The sequence below is a fragment of the Lingula anatina genome, chromosome 7 (assembly GCF_051362555.1).
Source record: "Lingula anatina isolate TDL-2025a chromosome 7, LinAna3.0, whole genome shotgun sequence".
In the NCBI taxonomy this organism is placed as follows: domain Eukaryota; kingdom Metazoa; phylum Brachiopoda; class Lingulata; order Lingulida; family Lingulidae; genus Lingula; species Lingula anatina.
The window spans coordinates 19,969,510-19,991,833 of record NC_141773.1 but is presented as its reverse complement, the minus strand read 5'-3'; the positions used below and the strand labels follow the sequence as shown (position 1 = coordinate 19,991,833).

Genomic DNA, 22,324 nt, shown 5'->3' with positions numbered 1-22,324 from the left:
AAAAAAGAAAAATATTATCTAAATTAAGATACATAAAAAGTAAATGTTATACATAAAAAGTAAATGTGATACTCTTGAGCTTTGGGCATAATCCACGGATAAGTGAAATGGAAATAGTGGATATAATGTATATGGTATAATCGCATTGTAAAAAAAATTTTTAGAATAAGTAATGGCGGAGACCCAAGCTCTCAGATGGTCTGTTTGTGAGGTGGAATGTATAGAGCTACTTGAAAATGTGTGTCTAAGCCTGTGTGTGTGCCTTCTTGCAAGGAAAGTCTGATAACAAAATGTTTATTTTTGAGCTGATGCTTAAATTATATGTGAAATGTGTGTTTGAATTAATATGGTGACCACTTTAAGATAAAGCTATACTGTGTCTTAATTAAATATATTGATTGTTTGAATGATTTGAAATCTTCATCTATTCAATGTAAAAAATATCCGTTTGGTAATCATTTGCCTTGTGAATAATTTACATTGATTTCTTTTATTTTTCAGGAAGTAGGCAGTATTATTGGCAAGGTAGGTTTATTTATCTTCTTTCCTAAATGGTTAGTTCCAATTGGAATCATATTTTCAACAGTACATAAAATTATGGTATCGACATTTTTTCACAGATCAAAAAATAAAATGAGTTTGGTGTTAAATGTAAATATTATAACCAGTGCTTTATTTATTTATTTATTTATTTATTTATTTATTTATTTATTTATTTGGCTTGACATTATAATTTTTTATTTGCAGAAAGGCGATAACATAAAGAAATACAGGGAAGAGGTATGTAGAAGCCACATATATCTTAGCTTTGTTTCCTGCACGGGATTGCGTGATTGAAGGCTCTGGCAAGAAAATATCATACTACTGCACACTCCATGTTCCAGGATATCGAAAAACTTTTCTTTCCATTAGATACATATCAAAGTCAGTATGATTGTAGGTCTAAAACCATACCCTAACAGCCTGTTAAATAAGTTTTTTTTTTTTTTTAATTTGATATAGCAAAAGGCGTGACAAAATCAATTGTTATGCCTCCAATGCAAATTATGGCACAATTATAGCAATACCATATGCTTTTCATTTATATTGTCAGGTCTGCCTAGGAAATTTCCCCTCTTTACTTCTAGTATTTTTTTGTTTCAAATATTTTCCTTTGCTAATTTTAGTTAGTACTTTCTTTATCAAATAATTATATTTCTGCTTTTTCCAATTTTTCCCCTTGTTACCTTTGAAAAAAATTAATTGCTGAAATGGCATAGAAAATGTGAGGATCACATGCTCTGTCCATGCCTGCTCTCCAACCAGCAACCAATATCAGACCAATAAATCTACCAAAGAAACATGAGAGAATTTGAGTCATAAAGTAGGTCAGTGAACTTCGGCGGGTGCGAGTGTGATGAAAGCGTTCTGGTGCAAAAGGATTTTGGGGAGATCTGAAACTTCATCTTTCTCTTTGAAAACATTTGTATGAATTCAGTTTTAGAAAAAATATCACAGATCCATACAGTCAAATCTATTTTGGTTTAGATTTCAAAATACTTCTTCCCAATAAATACTTTGATAGATTAGATGTTTCAGTTTTAGGTATAGAACCCCCCTTAGCTATTCCTCCTCCAGCACAGCCCCACTTCAGCTAATGCCCTCCCAGCTGTTGCAGCCGAAGTTGGTGATAAAGAACTGGGTCACATAACTCGAAAGCATCGTGTGTTGCGAATATAGCGACATTACATAGAGGCTACAATGTATTATATGGGGCGAGTATGGGTGGGTTATGTCATCGAGATGCTTGCGCTCGGTTGCAATGCGCGATGCTTTCGAGTTACGGGGCCCTGGTTACCTTTGCCATCTAAGAAGTTTTTTGTTTTCATCAACGTTGGTCTGGCTGATTGTGTGTGGACATATCTCAAAATTTTCTAAGATTTTGAGGACAGGCAATGATTTAGGAGCAAAAGAAGTGATTATAGTTAGGATTTGTTTTATTAGTACCACCAGCGTGTACGCTGGCGGTACTCATGGTTTTAGTCCCGACCCGTCTCGTACAGCTCCGCCGGCTCCGCCGGCTCCGCCGGCTCCTGCGGCTCCTGCGGCTCCTGCGGCTCCTGCGGCTCCGCAGGATGACGTGGGATACGAGTCACCGTTACCGCTTCTCCTCCTAGACCGCAAGGACCTGTGTCCCCATCTCTTGGATTTGGGTCACATATAATCTCAACTTGAACCCCCAGGTTTTTTTGTCTCAGTTGGTGCATTGACCTGGGCGTGACGCTCGTTGAAATGCACCCTTGTCAAAAATTTTGAAAATTCAATGCTAAATATCTCCCAAACCAATGGAATTATGGGAAAAATTACTACAGATGGCTGACCAAAAGTCATATGTGAGGATTTCAAATATGCCCTTGGATTTGACCTTTGACCTTTATTTCAAGGTCAAACGGGCCAAAATTTTCTAAAAATGGGAATTTTTTGCGAGAAAATTTTTATTTCAGCCGATATTTAGAAACGAAACATATCTTACCTATAATATTATGGGCAGGTGTTACCCTTAGGGTCATCTTTCATTTTCGTGAGTTTGGGGTCAATCGGTGCATTTTCATGGTAGTAGCGGCCATTAGATGCTGAAACTGAAAATTCTCTCTAATTCTGGAACCGTTAATGCTAGAGACCTCTTGTTTTTTTCATTTTGTAGAACTTGTCAAGGGCAACACTGGGGGTGGTGTCCATTTTTTTTGTTTTTGATACGGCTTAGGCATTGCACTATATCAAAAAATTCAACATCCAAAATTCATTGGTGAAAATAAAATGTGAATTACTCAAAAATTATCAGAGATAAGCCCTTAGTTACTATTGAACTTGAATAGGAAGTCATATACTGATAATCTAACTGTGACCTTGAAATTGACCTTTGACCTACTTTTCACCATGAACTGAACTTTGCAAAAATTATCTCCCCTATATCTCGAAAACTGGCAGAGATACACCCATAGTTACTATTGAACCTGAACAGGAAGTCATATACTGGCAATCGAACTGTGACCTTGAAATTGACCTTTGACCTACTTTTTATGATAAACTGTACTTTGCATGTTTTCTGGCCTCTTTATCTCCAAAATTAGCAAGGAGGTACCCATAGTTACTAATTAACTTGAATAGGAAATCATATACCATGAACTGACCATTGCATATTTTCTTGCCCCTCATATCTTCAAAACTAGCAGAGATATGCTCAGTGTTGCCCTTACGTTTTCTCTTTTGTCAGCATATATGCAACACTGATAACACATTTCAAGGAAAACTAATAGGCCTAGTGTTTAGAAAATCACAGGAGTGATCAATGTTAGGAAAATACAGGCCAATTGGAAAATCCGCTTGATTGGACCATTTTTATGTTGTTTTTTCATTTTTTTTTTTTTTTTGCATATTTTGAAAATTCTTGTTTATTGCATAGAGCTTGTCAAGGACAAGACTGGTTGTGGTGTCCCTTTTTTTTTTTTTTTGGGGGGGGGGTGGTTCCATTCGAATGCGCTTACTCCAGCTGGTGGTACAATATCCGGAGGCGGTATCGCCTCTCTGATCCTCTAGTTTTATCTATGTTTGGGCTCTTGGAGTACTCTCTCTCTCTCTCTCTCTCTCTCTCTCTTTTCATCATTTTGTGTATAGCATTGTTTTCAGTTGATATGAATGGATTGGAGACCATGAGATGAGTATTGATGGTTGGTCACAAAACCATGAGAAATTGTGAACAGTGATGAACTTTTTTCTAGGTAGACTATATCTGTTGTAGAGATGAAAATTAGTGAGATTTTTATTCTTTCTCCATTCACTTCATGCCTCTACATCATTGAATCCGTTTCTTTGTATCCTACTATTTAATCTCTGCATGTATTTCTACCTTCCCTGTTATGCTATCTTATCGAGGCCATCTTCCAACCACTGGTACTATAAAGTATTCCTTTGAACTTGTACCCTTGGTGTTATTGCTCCACTCTAAAACCACTTTGCCTCTAAAAAATGTGCTCAATTTTAACATGTTTTCTGATGTGGTTCTTGAGAGATGTTACAGTGCAGGTACACTTAAACTAAATGGAGATGTTTGGACTGCAACTCCACTAGAAATTGTAGGATTGGAACTTTAAAAAAAAATTATGAATTTCTTGAAAAATTAACATAATTATAATAATCTTGCCAGCACTTCGTGGCCTTATGTCCCACGCGGGACGAAGAGCAATGATGATGATGATGATGCCAGCACTTCCCTTTGGCCAACAATGTTCTGGATTTTCTTTCCGCATTGCAGATCATGTTGCAGGGCATTATGGTGATTTGTGACTCCATCTAGATAGAAGTGCATGTGTGGCAGCTGTGGTGACACCTGTTGTTTCACAGCTGAAGGTCTAAATGTGCATCATTACCTCAGTATTTTCTTTTAACATATTGGTTAATGAAAGGATGCTAGTTGTCCTTTTTTTCTTGGGGGGGGGGGGGGGGGGGGGGGGGTTATAACTTAATACTTAGACTCAGTGGCAGTCAATGCTGCACAAAATTGTGCCAGGCTTGAAAAAGTCCCATGTCTACATACTGATCTAACAGAATAGGTGCCTATTGTAGTTTTAAGAGAACTATGCTTGGTTAAAGCTATAAGTAGAGGGGGATAGGTTACATGGATTGAGATGGAAAAGCAGTTGTTTTCCCTGTTTCCCTGACCATGTTTTGCCATGAATGGCACATGGTTTATTGGCGCAGCTTAAATTTACGCTCACCTTTGCCTCCCATGTAATCACACCTGCAATGTCCATTTTCTTTCCTGCGAATATCCTTTGCCATGGCTTGGAATGTAATGTTATGGTAATCTAAAAAGACGCCAGTTGTGTTTTTTTGAGAATGCACTTAATTTCAGTGTGGATGAAGCCTGCTGCAGTAAGTGGGGTAGGAAGCCATTTGTCATTCTAAGTGCTACCATATCATTCTTTGAGGTAAATGCCAATGTTCTCCCTCCCCCCTCTTTTCGAAATGACTCGGTTGGAATTGTCTATATGTATAGTGTTTCCAAATGCTATATACCTTCCTCTGATAAGAAAAAGGGAGATTTTATTATCGCAGTTGTGTTTGCACCGGGCCCCTTTGCACCATGTGTTCTTAAGATTCCCTCCAGTTGAAAGATACATGTGAAGTGATGGCAATTGAACTGTGAAGAATATAAGCTTTTAGCATAATTTTCTCACACAACACAGGTAAAATCCACTCGCCGAAAAACAAACCGAAATTAATCTGGCGCTGCAGAAAATATGACTTATAAACTGTACCTCCTTTCAATTTCTGGTTGTAAATTTGAACTATTACTTTCCCTCTGTTCATAAAGCTCGGAAAGTAAGCAGAAGATATCTGTGCATGTATCATTTTTCAGGAAATGATGAAACAAAACTGAGGTAAATCTTAACATGATACTTCCTGAAACGATATGGTAATGTTTCTTCAAGTTAAGTAGCAATAATTTGGCACAAATAATTGCTTAATATGCATCTTTAAATCCACATGCTTTAAAGTAGTGAGCAATAAAATGTTGTCATCTAGTCTTACATTGGTGTAGCTGTTCTCTCTTAACTAAAGCTCATGTCTACAGATTTCTTTATTTTTATCACTGGAACAAGGATGTATTCTTATCAGTGAAATGAGGATAGAGTCCTTTTCAGTCAGTGCTGGCATCATTGTTATTTTCTGACCAACTACTACTAAAAATTAGATTTCATAATCTAGCTGTTTTCACTTTTCTTTGACCGATATCTTTCTAGGAAATGCTGCACAGATTCGTGAAAAATTGAAAACAAGTTTTCATTTGATTTTTTTACATCTAATTTCAAAATATGATACTTTTGTCCATGTTGCCCAAGAGGTTTATGTCAAGAAAATAGTAACGATATGTTAAATCACTTCTATGGAATGATAAAACTTTCAGGTGTCTACAGGTACCAAAAAACAAAACCTTACTTTTGGGAATAAAAGTGGCTTTGGGGGCTCATTTTTCTGGGCTAATTTTGGCTGAACATTCTTGGTTATGCATCCGATCTAACTTACATATGTGTTGTATACATGTATCCTCTCTGACTTACTCTTGCATCCAGTCTCATGTACAAAGTGACATCCAAAGTGATTGATCAGTGTGTCTCAAATAGGAGAAGGTACATGGATGTGTCAGTGTATCCCAGCATGCACAGAATGTCACCTCACATGCACTTGACCTTTACTGTCAGGATATGCCAATGTTTGTCGACAAAAAATTAACTAAACTGGACTTTTTATAGTTTCATCTTCAGTAGGACACTTGAGTCCAATATCTCACCAAGAAGTGTAACCCTTGTGTAAGCATGGCCAACTCTTATTCTGATGGCTGCAGAATCAATTAATACCCCGTTCACACTACGCTCAGTTATCCGGATAAGTTGCGAATTAGGTCACAATTCGAATAAATGCAGTAGTGTGAACGCAAGAGGATTTTGAAAATGCGCATTTTCAAAATCCTGCAAGCGAGGTGGATTTCTAAGTGCGATCCGGATAACTTACCGGAATCGACACCTGTACAGATCTTACTGCGCATGTGTGCAGATAAGTGCGGGTATCTATGAACGCTGGTTTATTACTTTAGTGATTGCACCAAACGTATTTGGCGGTCACCACTCACTACAACATGAGGAAACAAACTTATTTTGCCACCTTATACTTCTCAAAAATGCTGGAATGTCTTTTGAGTTGCATTTGTCGTCACAAATTTTTGTTGATATTTTAAGATTTCCTGTGTGGCGCATGCGCGAGTGTTCAAAACAGGAAGTTAAACCTGAAATTTTCAACGTGGGATTTGGATTCGCTTAGCGAGTGTGAACGCAATACCGAATCGGATTCCTTACGAAAAATCTGAATTATAGAAATGCGCATTTTGGCAACTGTAGTGTGAACGGGGTATAACCTCCCCCCCCCCTTATATCTTTAGATTTTGTTTGTTAAGGAAAGGTAGCAGTACATCTAAGTTAAATGCCCTGAATTCAGTTTGACTGATTGCAATCAACATCTGTTTACCATGCAGTAGAAGTGTTGTACTATGCAGGTTAGATTGGTAGTAGACTGGAGTGTTACAATAACTGTCACATTTGGAGAGAAAATTGTTCATGATTCTTATCTTTTGTCTCGACATACCTGGCATTGTAGCCCAGGTGTATGTCTTAACAATGTTGCCTTTTGAAACTGCTTTATTATTTTTTTTTTCTTCCTTTCTTTGCCATACAGTGTTTGCAGTGTTGATATATACCAGGAGAAACTTGGGTTTTGATTTCTATCCACTCCTAAGAAATGGCAGCTAATGGTTATAATATTGTTCATTGATACCTAATTCTAGAATTTCTTGTAAATGGATCATTAGACACAGTCTAGTAAATGGATCATTTTTGTTTGAAAAAAAAATCTAATTCTACAAATGTCTCTTGATTCGATGTACATGTACTTCATGGTTGTAATATCTGGCATGTATAGAAGTTATGTCTGGACAGAATACCAGAGTTCTTATTGTTACCTTGCCCATCAGCCAGGCGCCAGGCCTTAATTTGGAAATTATCTCAGCTTGCCTATGCTTGGGGGTGTTTTCGCGACATACAGTGTTACATAATAGTGTTAGGGTACTTGTAAGGAAAATAACTTGCATGTGTGCAAATAGTCACTGGTTCTTTTCTTTGTGTGGTCATTCAGCATGTGCTTCATGTTACAGATCATGTAAGAAAACAGACAGTTCAGCAATGCCCGTGGTTAGGTCCCTAATTCTGTTACTCTTCAGGGTGCTACTGTTTCGAATGGGATGAATTTTTAAGTGAAATTGATTGTCACATGATCAGCCATGAGATGTATTAAACGGTGGTACTTGTTTATAATGGGACCTTTAATAGTCATATTGCATTTCTTATTAGTTCAAAAGATTAATTTGGAAACCTGTGTTGTATTTCACTTACAGTAGGTGAATTATGAAAAAAGAAAAAAATCTTTACCTTGGGCGAAATAAATCAAGATGAGATGAGCTCATGAAAAAAAATTAGAATTAATATCGCTAATTGCCCTTTATTAGTTTCAACATCAATCAGTCAATCAAACATTTAAATAAGTTACAGGAAAGAATATATGATTAAGGGTGCATCTCAGGATGTTTATTGTACCACCAGTTTTAATACCACATCCTAAAATGGTTGCATAGTGGCGTTTGCAGTAATGTGATCAAATTACAGCATAGCCACAATGTTGGCATGTCATCTGTCACCTTGTTCTATAGACTAACACCACCAACACACTGTGTGTCAGTGGAACTAAGAATTTTATATGCAAAATGAGTTGAGATTGAAACAGTAAGAAAAAAAACATCAGTTTGAAAAATGAGGAAACAACAATCATCTTCACAAGCAAATTTTTTTTTTTTTTTTTTTTTTTTTTTTTTTTTTTTTTTTTTGTTACAGTTGTTATTTACTGCTAAGAACTGGGGTCTTTGCCAGTTAATTTTATACCTGCTGGGTGACCTTGGGCCTGACCTTACATGACCCCGAGGTGACAATTAAATGTCTCTCACATCATGTTGGATGGAAAACTGAAATACTTGGTCATTAAACTATGGGCCTGAGAGCATTCAAAACCTGAAGCCACAAGTGTTAGTATACAGAATTAATGCTGGCAGCCCACATCATGCAGAAAGCTTGAAAGGTTAAGTGTTTTGGCCTCAGCTGTTACCAGATATTATGATTTTGTTGAAGAAACTGAGGATAAGACTTGACAGATTATTTGCCTTCTCCAATTACTTTGCCGAGAGAGTTTACCTGATGTCTTAAACATTAGGTCCAGGCACAAACTTTGCAAAGGAGAGTATCGTCAAATACCCTACTAATTCAATAAAAAAACTTATTAAAAGCCAGCGTACACAAGGATAAAAAGCCAGCGTACACAAGGTGCACTGGAGCAATATTGGATGGGAAAATTGCGTAACCACCTCAAGAGAATCCCAATTTGATATTCATAGTTGGTGGAAAGTAATCAACACCTTTCCAGTATTTACATGAAGTACAGTATAGGACGTGCTAAATATATATGTGTGTTTTAGGTTGAAGGTATAAAGTTTAGTAAACGAATTACGATACAAATTGAAAGGGGATCAAATTTGGTTATGTTCAGTTAAGAGAAAATGTGCAAGTATAATATTTACATTTGATAAGATTATCAATTACAATAGTTATTATAATATATATGAGTTTACCAAAATTATAGTATTCAAAATACAAAGATCTTTCATTTGTCAAGTTATTGATTATTGATTTATAAAAGAAGGCAGGAGAGACAGACCCTTATGCAGCCACAGAAAGTGTAATAACAAGCAGCAGTGGGAGTACTGTATGTTATACAATAGAGAGCCTTTATGAAACTAAGGATAACCAGATTAAAAAATATATATAGTTCTTGCCTAATGATAATCATAAGCATAAAATTGGCAACCCTGTTTACTATATCTATGGTATCAAAGGGATTAAATGAAAGTTAAAATTGAAGGATTCTTGGGGGGAAATTGAACACTGTAAAGCCTGGATATCATCTGCCCCACTCACCTGTGCTATCTTTATGATGGGAGAGAACTTGATGAGCTAGAGAGATAAAATCTTGCCTGGGATACCATGTTTCCATACGGGTCAATGCAACCAGTGGCTAACCCAGAGGTTTCGCAAACTTGTGTCATAGGTAGATAAGTAAGAAATTATCAAAGTTCAATGTAGCATGAATTCACAGGTGATCTGTGTTTATGGCACCTGTGAAGGAAGATAAAGCATTTTACGGATATTTTAACTGATGCTGTGAATAAGTGATCATTGCCTTTACTTATGTATAGAAGAAGGCACCTGTGAAGGAAGATAAAGCATTTTACGGATATTTTAACTGATGCTGTGAATAAGTGATCATTGCCTTTACTTATGTATAGAAGAATAAGAATACCCAATCACTGAGCACTGGTAACAACGGCCTGCTATCAAAAGATTTATTTGTATTACTTCACTGTTAAAAGTTCATGTTGTTGTGTCTGTTATGGTCCTTCCCAGGTATATAGTTTATATTGTTGTGTCTATTATGATAGAATATGGGAGATTGCATTACTCCAACAGTATTCTGGATATCAGGATGGATAGGATTGACTTGCTACTGGCTGCCACAAACAGATAAATGGATGGATGAGAGAGAGAGAGAGAGAGAGAGAGAGAGAGAGAGAGAGACTTCTGGCCTGATATACAATCATACTGACATTTATCATTGAAATATTTACCTAGAAAATTTGTCAAAATTTCTATAAACTAAGCTAAAATAATATATATGACTAAAAGATATTTTATTTCTTTCAGAGTGGTGCAAAAATAAATATCTCTGATGGCTCATGCCCGGAACGAATTGTCACAATCACAGGCACAACAGACCAAATATTTAAAGCCTTTGATATGATCTGTAAAAAATTTGAAGAGGTAAGTCATTGTTAGAATGTGTTTTCAGAAGAACTGACAGTTAAGTTAAACCCAGACTTTTTTCATGTAATTTGTCACATAAAATTGTTGTACAGTGGGCTTTGCTCCTGTCCTAAGGGACAGTTCACATTGAATTTCGTCAACCTAGCTAATGCACACTAACTTTAAGGGTAATTACACTAATGCCAAATACAATCAGATTAACAGACTTACACTCCAAAGTTTCCAGCGTAATGTTATAGTGACCAGATTTTCGATTTTCTACTCAATGCCAGGAGGATGTGTGTTACTTTGTTTATCTGATTGTATTCAGCGAGAGTACCCATAGAGTAACTGCATATTAGCTAGCTTGACAATTTATTGTGAACAGTCCCTTAGACTCAAAGCCATGCTTCAGTCAGATATGAAGAGTTTGAATTACTGGTTCATTTCCTGTTGTGTTGGGATGTGCACCACCTGTAACATTGTATCGTTACATTGCAATAGTTGAGCTGGTTGAGACTGGGGTTGACATAAACTAACAACAGGGTTGACATAAACTAACAATTCCAGTGGCAAAAATTTAACATGACCCTGTCATAGTATTCAAGTTCTCAAATGTATCGTGTCTGTACAAATATATAGAAATTATAAATTATGTGTAAAAAGCAGTAAGATTAAGTAAGAAATTGCCATTAAGGTTTACAAAGTTCATAATTGTGACTTCAACCATTTTGATTACAGGATTTACAAAACACAGTAGGTCCTAACAATAGTGTCCCGCTACCCCCAATAACTCTGAGACTAGTGGTGCCTGCCAGTCAGTGTGGCTGCCTTATTGGGAAAGGAGGCTGCAAGATCAAGGAAATCAGGGAGGTTAGTGAAAGTTTGGAATGAGTTCTCTACCTGAAAGTTATGTTGAGATCAAGTGCTATATGTTGATTTTTTCAGTGTATCAACGTAAATGGATATTGTTTGTTTTGTATTTAGGTAACTGGAGCATCAATTCAGGTGGCGAGTGAAATGCTCCCCAACTCAACAGAGAGAGCGGTGACGATCTCTGGAAAAGCGGAGGCAATCACACAGTGTGTCTATCACATATGCTGTATAATGATTGATGTAAGTATTTCACTATAGGTGGCAGCACTTGTCATAGCATTTGAGTCATAAGGTATGTCATGGTGATACGGGGGGGGGGGGTTATGGGGCATGTTCATATCAGGATTAACTACGATTGAATGTCGACTTAAAAGCATCATCTTATGGCAAGATTACAAAGGGACTTTGATACTTGGTGATTCAGACCTCACATCCTGTGGACTTCCTAAGGTTGTTCTTCTCTTAACAAATCCTGTTTTTACTGCATCTTCATCCACTGTGAAAATGCATTATTCTATTCTTATCAGAAAAAAATAAGTCAAGAATTGCTTTAAGTAAGAAAAACTCAACTAAAGAAAAACTGAACTAACTTCAAAGGTACATTTTAACCTTTGTGAATATTATACACATATATCCACGAGACTAAATTAGCTGTGTAGGCACTTTAACAAAGGGCTAACAAAACACCTTAATTTGTAGAAGCCATCACATTTAAGATAAGGGAATATGAATTTTTAAAAAATGAAAGGATTATACTTTAACTTGTTTGAAATATGTCAGAACTACTTGGAGGTTATCTTTGAGGGATGGGAAAGAACCTTCAAGAAAAAGATAATTTCTTTTTTTTTTTTTGCTGCTCTCTGTTGGCCATAAGATAAACAACATTTGACTGCTGGAAGTTATCTGCTACATAGCTGTTGGCAGTTTTGTATTTTGATCAAATATTATCAGCTTGTCTGGAGCATACTGCCCTCTGAAGTCAGCAGGACAGTCTGACATTTATCTTCCTCAGTTGTAAATGCCAGGGTTATTTTGTAGCAGATAATTTGAAAAAAGACTATTTCTCTCAAATATTTATGATATTCTGTTGGAGTAGGTGCTGCTATAACAATATGCAACTTGTTTTACGTTGCTCATTGATCCAATGTTGTTTTTTTATTAAATATTCACCATATGAATTGAAGTATTTTATTTGTTATCATGTTTTACTCTTGAGGCAAATGTTGCAGTCAATTATGTATATAAATGATTCTGTAATTAATATTTTATATTTATTACTTCATGTTATTCTTTCTCTCTGTCTCTCTTTCATATCTTCGCTCTGCAACTCCATGCTTTATCATTGTTTTGTGTTACCCTGAAACCTTACTTGTCAAACACTAGCGTCATCTTCAGTCCATCTTGGTTGTGGCTTTTTAGTTCACTGTTTAACCTGTGCCATCACCAGATGTTGCCACCTATTAGATTGTTACTTGTTCAGTGTAATGCTGTCTTGGTTACTAGTGCCACCTGCAGTAGAGAAAACCGCAAAGCCATCCATTTCTGTCACTTTGGGATGGCATTACCTGTTGAACAAAGGTGACGAAATTAATTTTTTGTGATTGCTACAAGTCATTTGCTGCTTAAGTCTGCAAAATTTTTAAAAAAAGTTAATAATGAAATAACTCATTCAAGTTTACCTTGTTTGTTCTTAAATGCTGGATGCCACCCTCTGTTTTTATTGGATATAATAATCAGTTGGTTTTGGATCTTAGCTGTAGTTAAAAAAAAAACATAACACTAACAAATATTCGTTTTTTTTTTTTTTCATTTTAACTGAAAACTAATAAAAATCCTGTAGTCTCTTAATTGCACACAAATAAAGTTATAGCAGTGAGCAGCGTATATTTTGTGCAAGTAGTTAAATTGCCCTTGGTCCATCTAGAGGCAGCACCTTTCAGCAGGAACCAAATGCCATTCCCCCCGAAAATATTAAGTACACTGTCCCTGATCTGCTTAAGTGAGCCATGAGCCTTCTTCCAAAATTCATTCAAAAATAGAATGAAAAGCTTATTAGTATTCAATGTTATTAACAAAACTTAAAAATTGAAATGTTGGTCAGTTTAAACTTATGGTCATTTTTACCCTCCATGTGTTTCAGGTATGGGTTTCAGGGTTGCCCCACAACGACATGAACTTCTCTAACTACTACTCACTTTACACTACTCAGTCTCTAATTCATCCTCTCTATAATCCTTATTCCATCCTTCCTTCCAGTCCCCTCCTAAAGGAGCTACCATCCCCTACCGTCCAAAACCTGTTGTACCACCTGTGATATTTGCCGGGGGCCAGGCCTTCACGACGCTTCCTGCAGCTCCCCAGTACCTGATGCCCCAGCCAGCCACGGCTGCGACGTCGCCCGATGTAAGTGTACTCTACCTTATAACTTGCTTTAGACCTACTGTGTGTGAGTGTGTGTTTGTGTGTGTTTACCGTCTAGTGAAAATAGTCTCCAGATGCATAAGTTCATTAGCAAAGTGTATCTTTGAACATGACTTGGGCTTTTTTTTTTCTGTATACATAAATAGCTGTTTTGAAGTCAATACAAAAATGAATATGACACCAAAACAGTCTCAGTTCCGTGATCAAATCTGGCTACATAAGATACAAAGTATTGAAAGGCAACACTCTTATCCTATATTGACAGGTGTTCATAGTAGAATTAACATACATCACATTGGAAATTGATTACTCCACTCACACTACATGGGAATTCAGGCTCATGTCATGTTCAAAATGTCTCTAACCCAAACAAGTGTCTTGTCTAGTAGAGCTGAATGAAGTGAATGCAGGGTAATCAGCATATTGTTTTAAAGAGTCTTTGAACTGGGCTGGTACCATAATCTACATAACCAGCTGCTACAGTATAAGATGATCCAGAACAGGTCATATCATGTAAGGCACATTTGGAAGATCTTGATGGTGAAGTGTTTTGGGTATGGCAAAAGACAGAATATTTGTGACAAGCACTTGTATGATACAAGAATGTTTGCCTGATTTCTGGATTGGCATTGCAAAACAAATAATCTCCATTGCTGGAACAGCTCCTACATTCTTAGTGTGTACTCTTGACTCACACAAGCATTTTGTTTTAACAGTGGCTAGAAAGATTTACTGTAATTTTATTATCCACATTATAAAAACTTTTTCAAATAGGCCATTTGGTATACTGTTTCACACTTTAGATGGGTCAGTATTATTTGAAACCAAAATGAATTTGTTAGAATGAGTCCAGGTACAGTGATTAGTGAATTAAAAACTGTGTCCATAGAGCCTCCCAACCATCCATCTGTCAATTTTATCAGTTGTACAGCCTCTACCAGAGACCATTTGGTTCCCCTTCTTCAATGTGTAGTTTGTTTATATGGGGATATTGTTTTGCTGTGCACGCGTGTGTGTGTGTGTGTGTGTGTGTGTGTGTGTGTGTCATGCAAGACAAAGTCTTTGAGGTGATGGGCAAAATTTTCTTTTTAGAAAATTAAGAAAAATTTTCATTTTGAAAATGGTAATTATGTTATTTCTGACACATCATGGAAGACTGTCAACCAGATCAGCACGATCCCCACCTGATGCACTGTACAAAATGTGTCTTGTATGTAGCCCGTGCAGTATTTGTATGCAAGCTTAAATAGATGTCACAGTGTCTTTTTAACATGTCCTCATACCTGTGTAGTTCTTCTCCCCCTCTATATAAATATGCATAGAGATTCTTCACACTAATACACTGCCCCCAGCATCCCCTTAACTTTCTGGATGGGGACATCATGGACATGTAAGTACTTGTAGAATACTTTTATTTGCTGTATTCAGTTACATCAGAACTAGGCTGTTTAACCAGTTTCTGTTGGTTGACTTAAGTGAACATTGAACTTAAATATGTCTCTGTATTTTGCAGTGTGTTAATGATTAGTGTGGTAATATGTTCAAACTTTTATCCTTAAAACTAATATGAGTACATGGTGTACAGTGAGAATTATAAGTTATTTAAACAAAAGTATCATCCTCCATTGGGTCATGTTTAGCAAATGTCTCACTGTATACAAATCAAAATATGCCAAATTGATGGACATTTTGAGACTAAGACACAGGCACCTGTTGCTGTGATCTTTAAAATTGAACCAAGCCTCAATTTCCTTATTTCTCTGCCTCCAGATCATGAAGATGCCTCATATCCAGTATGGCAATCAGATGATTCCTATGCTGACACAACAACAGCTGTCCGCCTCCACCATCATGCCCAGTACTTATGGCAGTGTGGCGCCTGCAGGTAGGTCACCTGGGGGGATGACACCTGCAGGTAACCCTAGCAACATGGTGCCTGCAAGTAACTATGGCAACATGGTGCCTGCAAGTAACTATGGCAGCATGGCGCTTTCTGGAAACGGCACATATGGCAGCATGGCACCCGCAAGTAGGTCAAGTGAAGATAGGAAAATGTTTAGATTTTGACTAACTTTTGTTCATGGAATTAGATTTACATGTAATAGTGATGATACCTACAGGTAAATATGATGATATGGTGCCTGCAAGTACCTTCAACAACACTTTACTACATGGAAGTTACTTTGGTGACCTATATCAGCAGGTAACTCTATAGTAACACTAAATTAAATATAATTGTAGTACCAGAATGGTGCTTGCAGTTGACTACTATTGCAACAGTTTGCCTGGGGGTATCTTTGGTACATGTAGCACGACTTGAGCCAGATAGTTACCATGGTAGCATGGTCCTTACAAATAGGGGACTAACAGATCCATGGATCAAATATGGCCGACTCACTTGAATGCTTGTTGCGTAATCCCAGCAGGAAATCTATTCAGTGTCTAATCCTGAATTAAGCGGCAAGCTTTTTAGTGGGTCGCAATATTTGATATTTGATCTGTTAGTCCACTGTTCTGAATGTGCTCATATATAGATCAAGTGTAACCAGCCTGTCCACCAGGCACTTTAAGTTTTGCCATGTTTTTGCTTAATGGTCCTATGTTACATAGTCATTAATTAATTAATCCTTAATTTGTTGCTTATGCTTTTTACACCCAAAAGATCACATAGCTACATTGACCCTAACGGAGTAGCTGTATGATCCCATCGTTGAGCACCTTTCACACTAATACAGTCAGATATTGTTTGAAAAAAAGCTTTGAGAAAAAGAAAAATCATGTTAAAGTACTAACTGTTAGCTAGCAAGCCCTTTTTTTCAAAGATTGAAAATAATCTATGTGGATGGAGAATTCCACCTTTTTGAATTCCAAAACATTTAGTGAGCAACAGTGGATTTATGATTTATAATTGCTTTAAAACAAACTGAGCTGACTGTAATATCTGCTTGAGGAAATAGATAATTGGAGGAAATCAGTAAATAAGCATCTGTAAAGATGGCACAACTGCTTCCTAACCCCTTAATTTATGTATAAATGTTTGTTATGGCTAGGACTTGATCTTTTCAAAGAGCAAAAATTTATCTTTCAGATACACAATTTTAGAATCATAAAAAAAATATAATTATATTTCTATGTAGCATTGGTGGTGCTTTTACTGTAGAGAATAAAACTGTAATATTGTTACGCCTTCGTGGCCGAGTGCTTTGTGAAGGTACAACAAACAACATACTCACTGGTGTCTCATAGTCAGAGAGATCCAAAAGAGAACTAAAAGTCCAAAGAGAGCCCTAAGAGCAAAGACCAAAAGAGAACGATTTATTTCAAGTCACACCTTATGTACATGTTCAGATAGTACACGTTTACCAATGAGAACCAATTATACAATTAACAGTTTTACTTTTAAGTTACCAATCACAAGGGAGATTCAAACTTGCACACCGGACTATACTTTACTTATAGAGACATCTACTGGTAGCAATATAAAACAATCTCAACTAACATACTACATCGTCACAATATATCTTGCTATTCATTTTTTCTTTCTACTCAGTAGAAATGTTCTCATTTTAAGAATTTATGACTTAAAAAATATATTGATATAATTCACAATTTTCCCCTTTGGAAAAGATCAAGTCATTTTTGTATGTTTACCCTTACTTTTCGATTGTTGGATTGTATGGATTTTTATTGACATGGTTGGATCATTCATTAAGACAGAATTGAGATTTTTACCATATGTGCTCATTGTTGGTGGTGTATTATTTTTTTCAAAATGTGTGGGTTTGATGTTAATCATGTTATTGATTATTTACACATGATGCATAGGGAATGCACAGTCAGATATACATTTGTACTGTAAAATTATGCAAAATGCACACCAGTTGCAACCCTGCATATTTTTTTTTCAATTTATCAGATGCCAGTGGCATTAGTTTAAAGAAAGCTTAAGGTATATCATTGTCAAAACTTCTTTAAAATAAAACAATGATTGCCAAACATTTTTTCACTAAAGTTCCTATGTTTTTTATGTAAAACATGTTCTTTTTATGCACGCCTTGCAACATAGTGAAAATTCAGTTGAAAATTTTGTTGAACAGCCCCCCTTTTAGTTTTAAGATGTAGTGTATGAAAACAAATTCTTGGTTGTCATTTTGATAATAAGTTCTCTTTGTTAAACCCATGTTTAAAAACGGGACAAATAATGTATCAAGTTTGGCTACCTTTAAAAAAGTATTCAATAATTTCAAAATCACCTATTACAAATTTCCCACTGTTCCAAGATATAAAACATCAAAATATTTTCAAAAAGACATTTGACTCAATTGCACCTATCTTGCTATTCAGAGTTCCCTAACAAATATTTGAAAAAATGTAAACAAAATTGTCCATTGCAGTTTTCTTTATTTAAAAATGACCACAGGTTGAGCCCATACCACAAGTTACTCACCACTGCTTTTATTCTATTTTGTATTATTTTGTTTTCCTCCTCCTAGTCTATTCCAAAGCACAACCCATCCAGTATGGCAACCAACTGATGACCTGGATTTCTCCACCACCACCTCAACAACAACAACAGCAGGCTGCTGACGTTTCAGTTACCCCCACCACGTACAACAATTCAGTACCCACAGGTAATCCATTTCTCCTATAGGGGGAGTAGTTGGAGAGGTTTTTCGTAGTCCTGTAGATTTTTTGCTACTGTGTCACTTGAGTTCTGGCTTCCCATCAGACTAAGAAGTTGGAGGCCCCTGAGACACACAGCCCATATTTAATTGTTGCAGCGGTTATTTCTTTTGATCTGTTTTATAGATTTTGGAAGAGTCATTTTGGACAAAAAAAATGGTCAAAATCTGTTCAAGATAATAGTCCACTAAAACAAAGAGAGTATTAGTCTATAGCGTTTTCAACACCAGGGAACCTCAACAACTACCAAAAAACATACCATTAACATTACATACTACCCAAATGCAAGGTGTCAGCTTTGCTATGCCACACTAAGCTTCTTCCCATTTTTTATGTACAGACACAGATGTGTCTGTACATATTGCCATCATCTGCGTCTGTCGTCGCCGTCGTCGCCGTCGTCGCCGTCGCTGTCGCCGTCGCCGTCGCCGTGCACTTTTACCGATAACACGATAAGTGGAAAACCATTTTGCCTTTTGATTTGAAACTTGCAGAACTGATGAATATTCATAATACGCAGGTCAAGTTCGAAAATCAGCATGATCGGGTCACTTATAGGGAATTTATGCTGTTTTTTCACTTTTTTCAGCATATATGCAGCACCGATAACACGATAAGTGGAAAACCATTTTACCTTTTGGCTTGAAACTTACAGAACTGATGAATATACATAATACGCAGGTCAAGTTCGAAAATCAGCATGATTGGGTCATTTTTAGTGAATTTAGGCTATTTTTTCACTTTTTTTCAGCATTTTTGCAACACTGATAACACAATAAATGAAGAGCTGTTTTACCCTTTGGCTTGAAACTTACAGAACTGATAAATATTCATAATACGCAGGTCAAGTTCGAAAATCAGCACGATCGGGTCACTTATAGGGCATTTATGCTGTTTTTTTTCACTTTTTTCAGTATATATGCAACACTGATAACACAATATAAGAAAAACAGATTGGCCAATTGTCATTATACTCACAGGAGGGGCCAATCTTACTAAAACGCAGGTTGAGTTTGAAAATCAGCATAATCAGTCCATTATTTTAAAAGGTAATGCTGTTTTTTCACATTTCCTCACATTCAATTCTTAGGCATGTTAACAGTCTCATTATTGAACTAATAAGATACGTAAATGTGTTTGTTTGGCATTTCCTGCATCTTTACAACATTGTTAGTTGATTTTGTAAAAATGATGGTAAACTTGTTATCATGTATTGTGTAATAAAGTGTCAAAAATGGAAATAAACTCATATCATTGCAGTTTGTCAGATGCATTCATCCACTATGTTCAGAATCTCAGAATGGAGGAAGTTGGGCATTTAAAACTGTTCTATTGATACTTTTCCCATCAATTTCTCATCAATTTTCTTCATTGGTCATATAAAAATGGCAGTAAACTGTTTATTTTGTTTTATGTTTAAAAAGTGTTAAAAATGGAAATAAACCCATTTCAGAACAGTGCTGTATTGTTTACATTTTGGCATTTTCAATATGTGACTTTGAAGTTCCATGGGCCTGAAGGCTTTTGCTAGTCACATTTTCTGAATAACCATGATACTAATATTTTATAATTAAAAATTGATGGTCATTATGCTGTAAAACATTATGTAATATTGCATGAAAATTTGAAGAAACCCCTATTTTGGGCACTGCTCTGATGATGACCATTTAGCAAAAATCATGTCAATTACTGTTCTCAAACTTACAGGAAAGAAACATGGGTCTAAAATACAGCTTCAGTATGCAATGCAGTCTGTTTGGTAAATTTTTCTGGCAATTAAACAGTTTTTTGTGAAAATTTAATTTTTCACATATTGGCATTTCCAAGGTGCGACTTAGAACCTCCACGGGCTTGAAGACCCGTGCTAGTCACATTTTGTGAAAATCCATGACACTTATATTTTATTATTAAAAATCGATGGTCATTATGCTGTTAAGCATTATGTAATGTTGCATCAAAATAGAAGAAAACACAATTTTTGGTGCTGCTGCCTTGATGACCATTATGGAAAAACCGTGTTACTTCTGACTGTCAAACTTTCAAAAAAGAAACACAGGACTAAAATGCAGCCTGAGTTAGAAAAGCAGTCTAATTGGCTTCTTTTTCTGGAAGTTATACATTTTAGTGTTATATTCACTATCTTTTTTGGCATATTCATTGTGGGACTCGGAGCTCCCATGGACATGAAGCCAAATGGTAATCATATTTTCTACATGTCCATCCTATTTATAGTCAATAAACAAAAATTGGTGATAATTATTCTCTAATTTATTATGTATTGTTACATCAAAATTGACAATCTTTTTGCACTGCTACTGCAAACATTATGAAAAGAAAACTGTGCTACTTATTATAATTTTAAATTTACAAGTACGATTTTTAGGATTGGCCTTCAGCTCATGAGAAAACCAGCTCTATTGGATTATCATGTTTATTGTATTTATGCATTTTTTGTGAAATTTTCATTTTTCTCATTCTGGCACTTTCTAAGTATAAACTTGAACTCTGATGGGCCTGAAGCCTTATGCTTTTACTTTCGTCTGTGTTACCTGTTGTGCATAAGTTGATGTTGACTGTGCAGTTAAACATAATGTATTATTGCATCAGGATTGGTAGTCTCCTATTTTGGGCATTATGGTTTTGTGCTTTTCTTAAGGTGTGACTTATGGGCCTGAAGACCTTTGAGTGGGTCAGTCTGTAAATTACCCTTGGGTATCACTAGATTAATTTCAGAGTTATAAAGTCATTTGCTTTAATAGGCCATTAAATGAGATTACGTAAAGCACACTTGTTGATATTTCCCTGTAAACTCCCAAAGGTAAAGCTCTCTGCTAGATTAATAATAAGGAAGCAGTGATAATTATGCAGGTAAATTTTGTTTAATATTGCAAATAAGTTTTAAATATATATATATATATATATATATATATATATATATATATATATATATATATATATATATCAAACTGGAAGATTAAAAGTTTGAATAGCAGCTTCATTGGAATTATATTTACCTCAAGCTCTGCCAAGGAGGTTATATTTTCACCCCTGTTTGTCTGTCATCCACATAACACAAAAAGTTATGGACTGATTTTGCAGAAATTTTCAGGAACTGTCGGAAGTGGGCCAAAGAGGACAATGATTAATTTTTGGTGGTGGTCCGGATCAATAATCAATCAATTATCACTAATAATCAACAATTGCTGCCTTGGCAGAGGTCTGCACTCTCAAAGTGCTTTTCTAGTTTTGTTGTTTTCCTTTATAATTTTTTCTCAAACACTTGCATTTGTGACTTTTAGCCCCAGGCAGGCTGTCATCTGCCTGGGGCTCTGCACATTTTCTGTATTTCTACATAAGCAGTTATAATGTTTTTTTATGTCTTTAAACATTATGTAATATTATTTTATGCACTGTCATCATTTTTCAAATATTGAGACTTTCATAATGTGAATTTGAACTCTCATGGTCCTGAAACTGTAATCTTATTGAAGGGGTGGATTGAGACCATCTTCTGGGTCTTCCGGAAGACAGTCAGGTTATTAGTTTATATTGACTGGTATCTATTTTTTTCTGTTGGAACACCATCAAAATGGAGGATGGATCAACATAGATACTTTGTAATACTGTCAGAAAATATCTCTGGGTCCGCTCCTGTTATTGACCATGTTACCTGTTGTGCAAGATTAAAATTCAGTGTTGACTGACAGTGCTATTATAAGCATTATTTATTATTGCATCAAAATTGACAAAATGACCTTTTTTGCATCTTTATTTTCTGTTTTTTGTCTGTACATTTGACAGCTTTGCTGCCTTGTTTTTCTCTACCTGTTATTCGTGTTCCAGTCGTGCCT

General features: G+C 36.0%; 1 protein-coding gene across 9 annotated transcripts in view; it reads left to right on the top strand.

Moving 5' to 3' along the window:
* LOC106161611 (poly(rC)-binding protein 3) overlaps window positions 1-22,324 on the top strand; it is a 124,394-nt gene that overhangs the window by 89,188 nt on the left and 12,882 nt on the right. For 8 of the 9 annotated variants that reach the window (XM_013538621.3, XM_087017959.1, XM_087017957.1 and 5 more), the window contains 8 exons: window positions 502-525; window positions 748-780; window positions 10,395-10,511; window positions 11,235-11,366; window positions 11,481-11,609; window positions 13,626-13,772; window positions 15,561-15,819; window positions 18,284-18,421. In XM_013538621.3, coding sequence (XP_013394075.1) covers window positions 502-525; window positions 748-780; window positions 10,395-10,511; window positions 11,235-11,366; window positions 11,481-11,609; window positions 13,626-13,772; window positions 15,561-15,819; window positions 18,284-18,421 — 979 coding nt within the window. The remainder of the gene's footprint in view (window positions 1-501; window positions 526-747; window positions 781-10,394; window positions 10,512-11,234; window positions 11,367-11,480; window positions 11,610-13,625; window positions 13,773-15,560; window positions 15,820-18,283; window positions 18,422-22,324) is intronic. The other variant, XM_087017958.1, reaches the window with a different exon arrangement.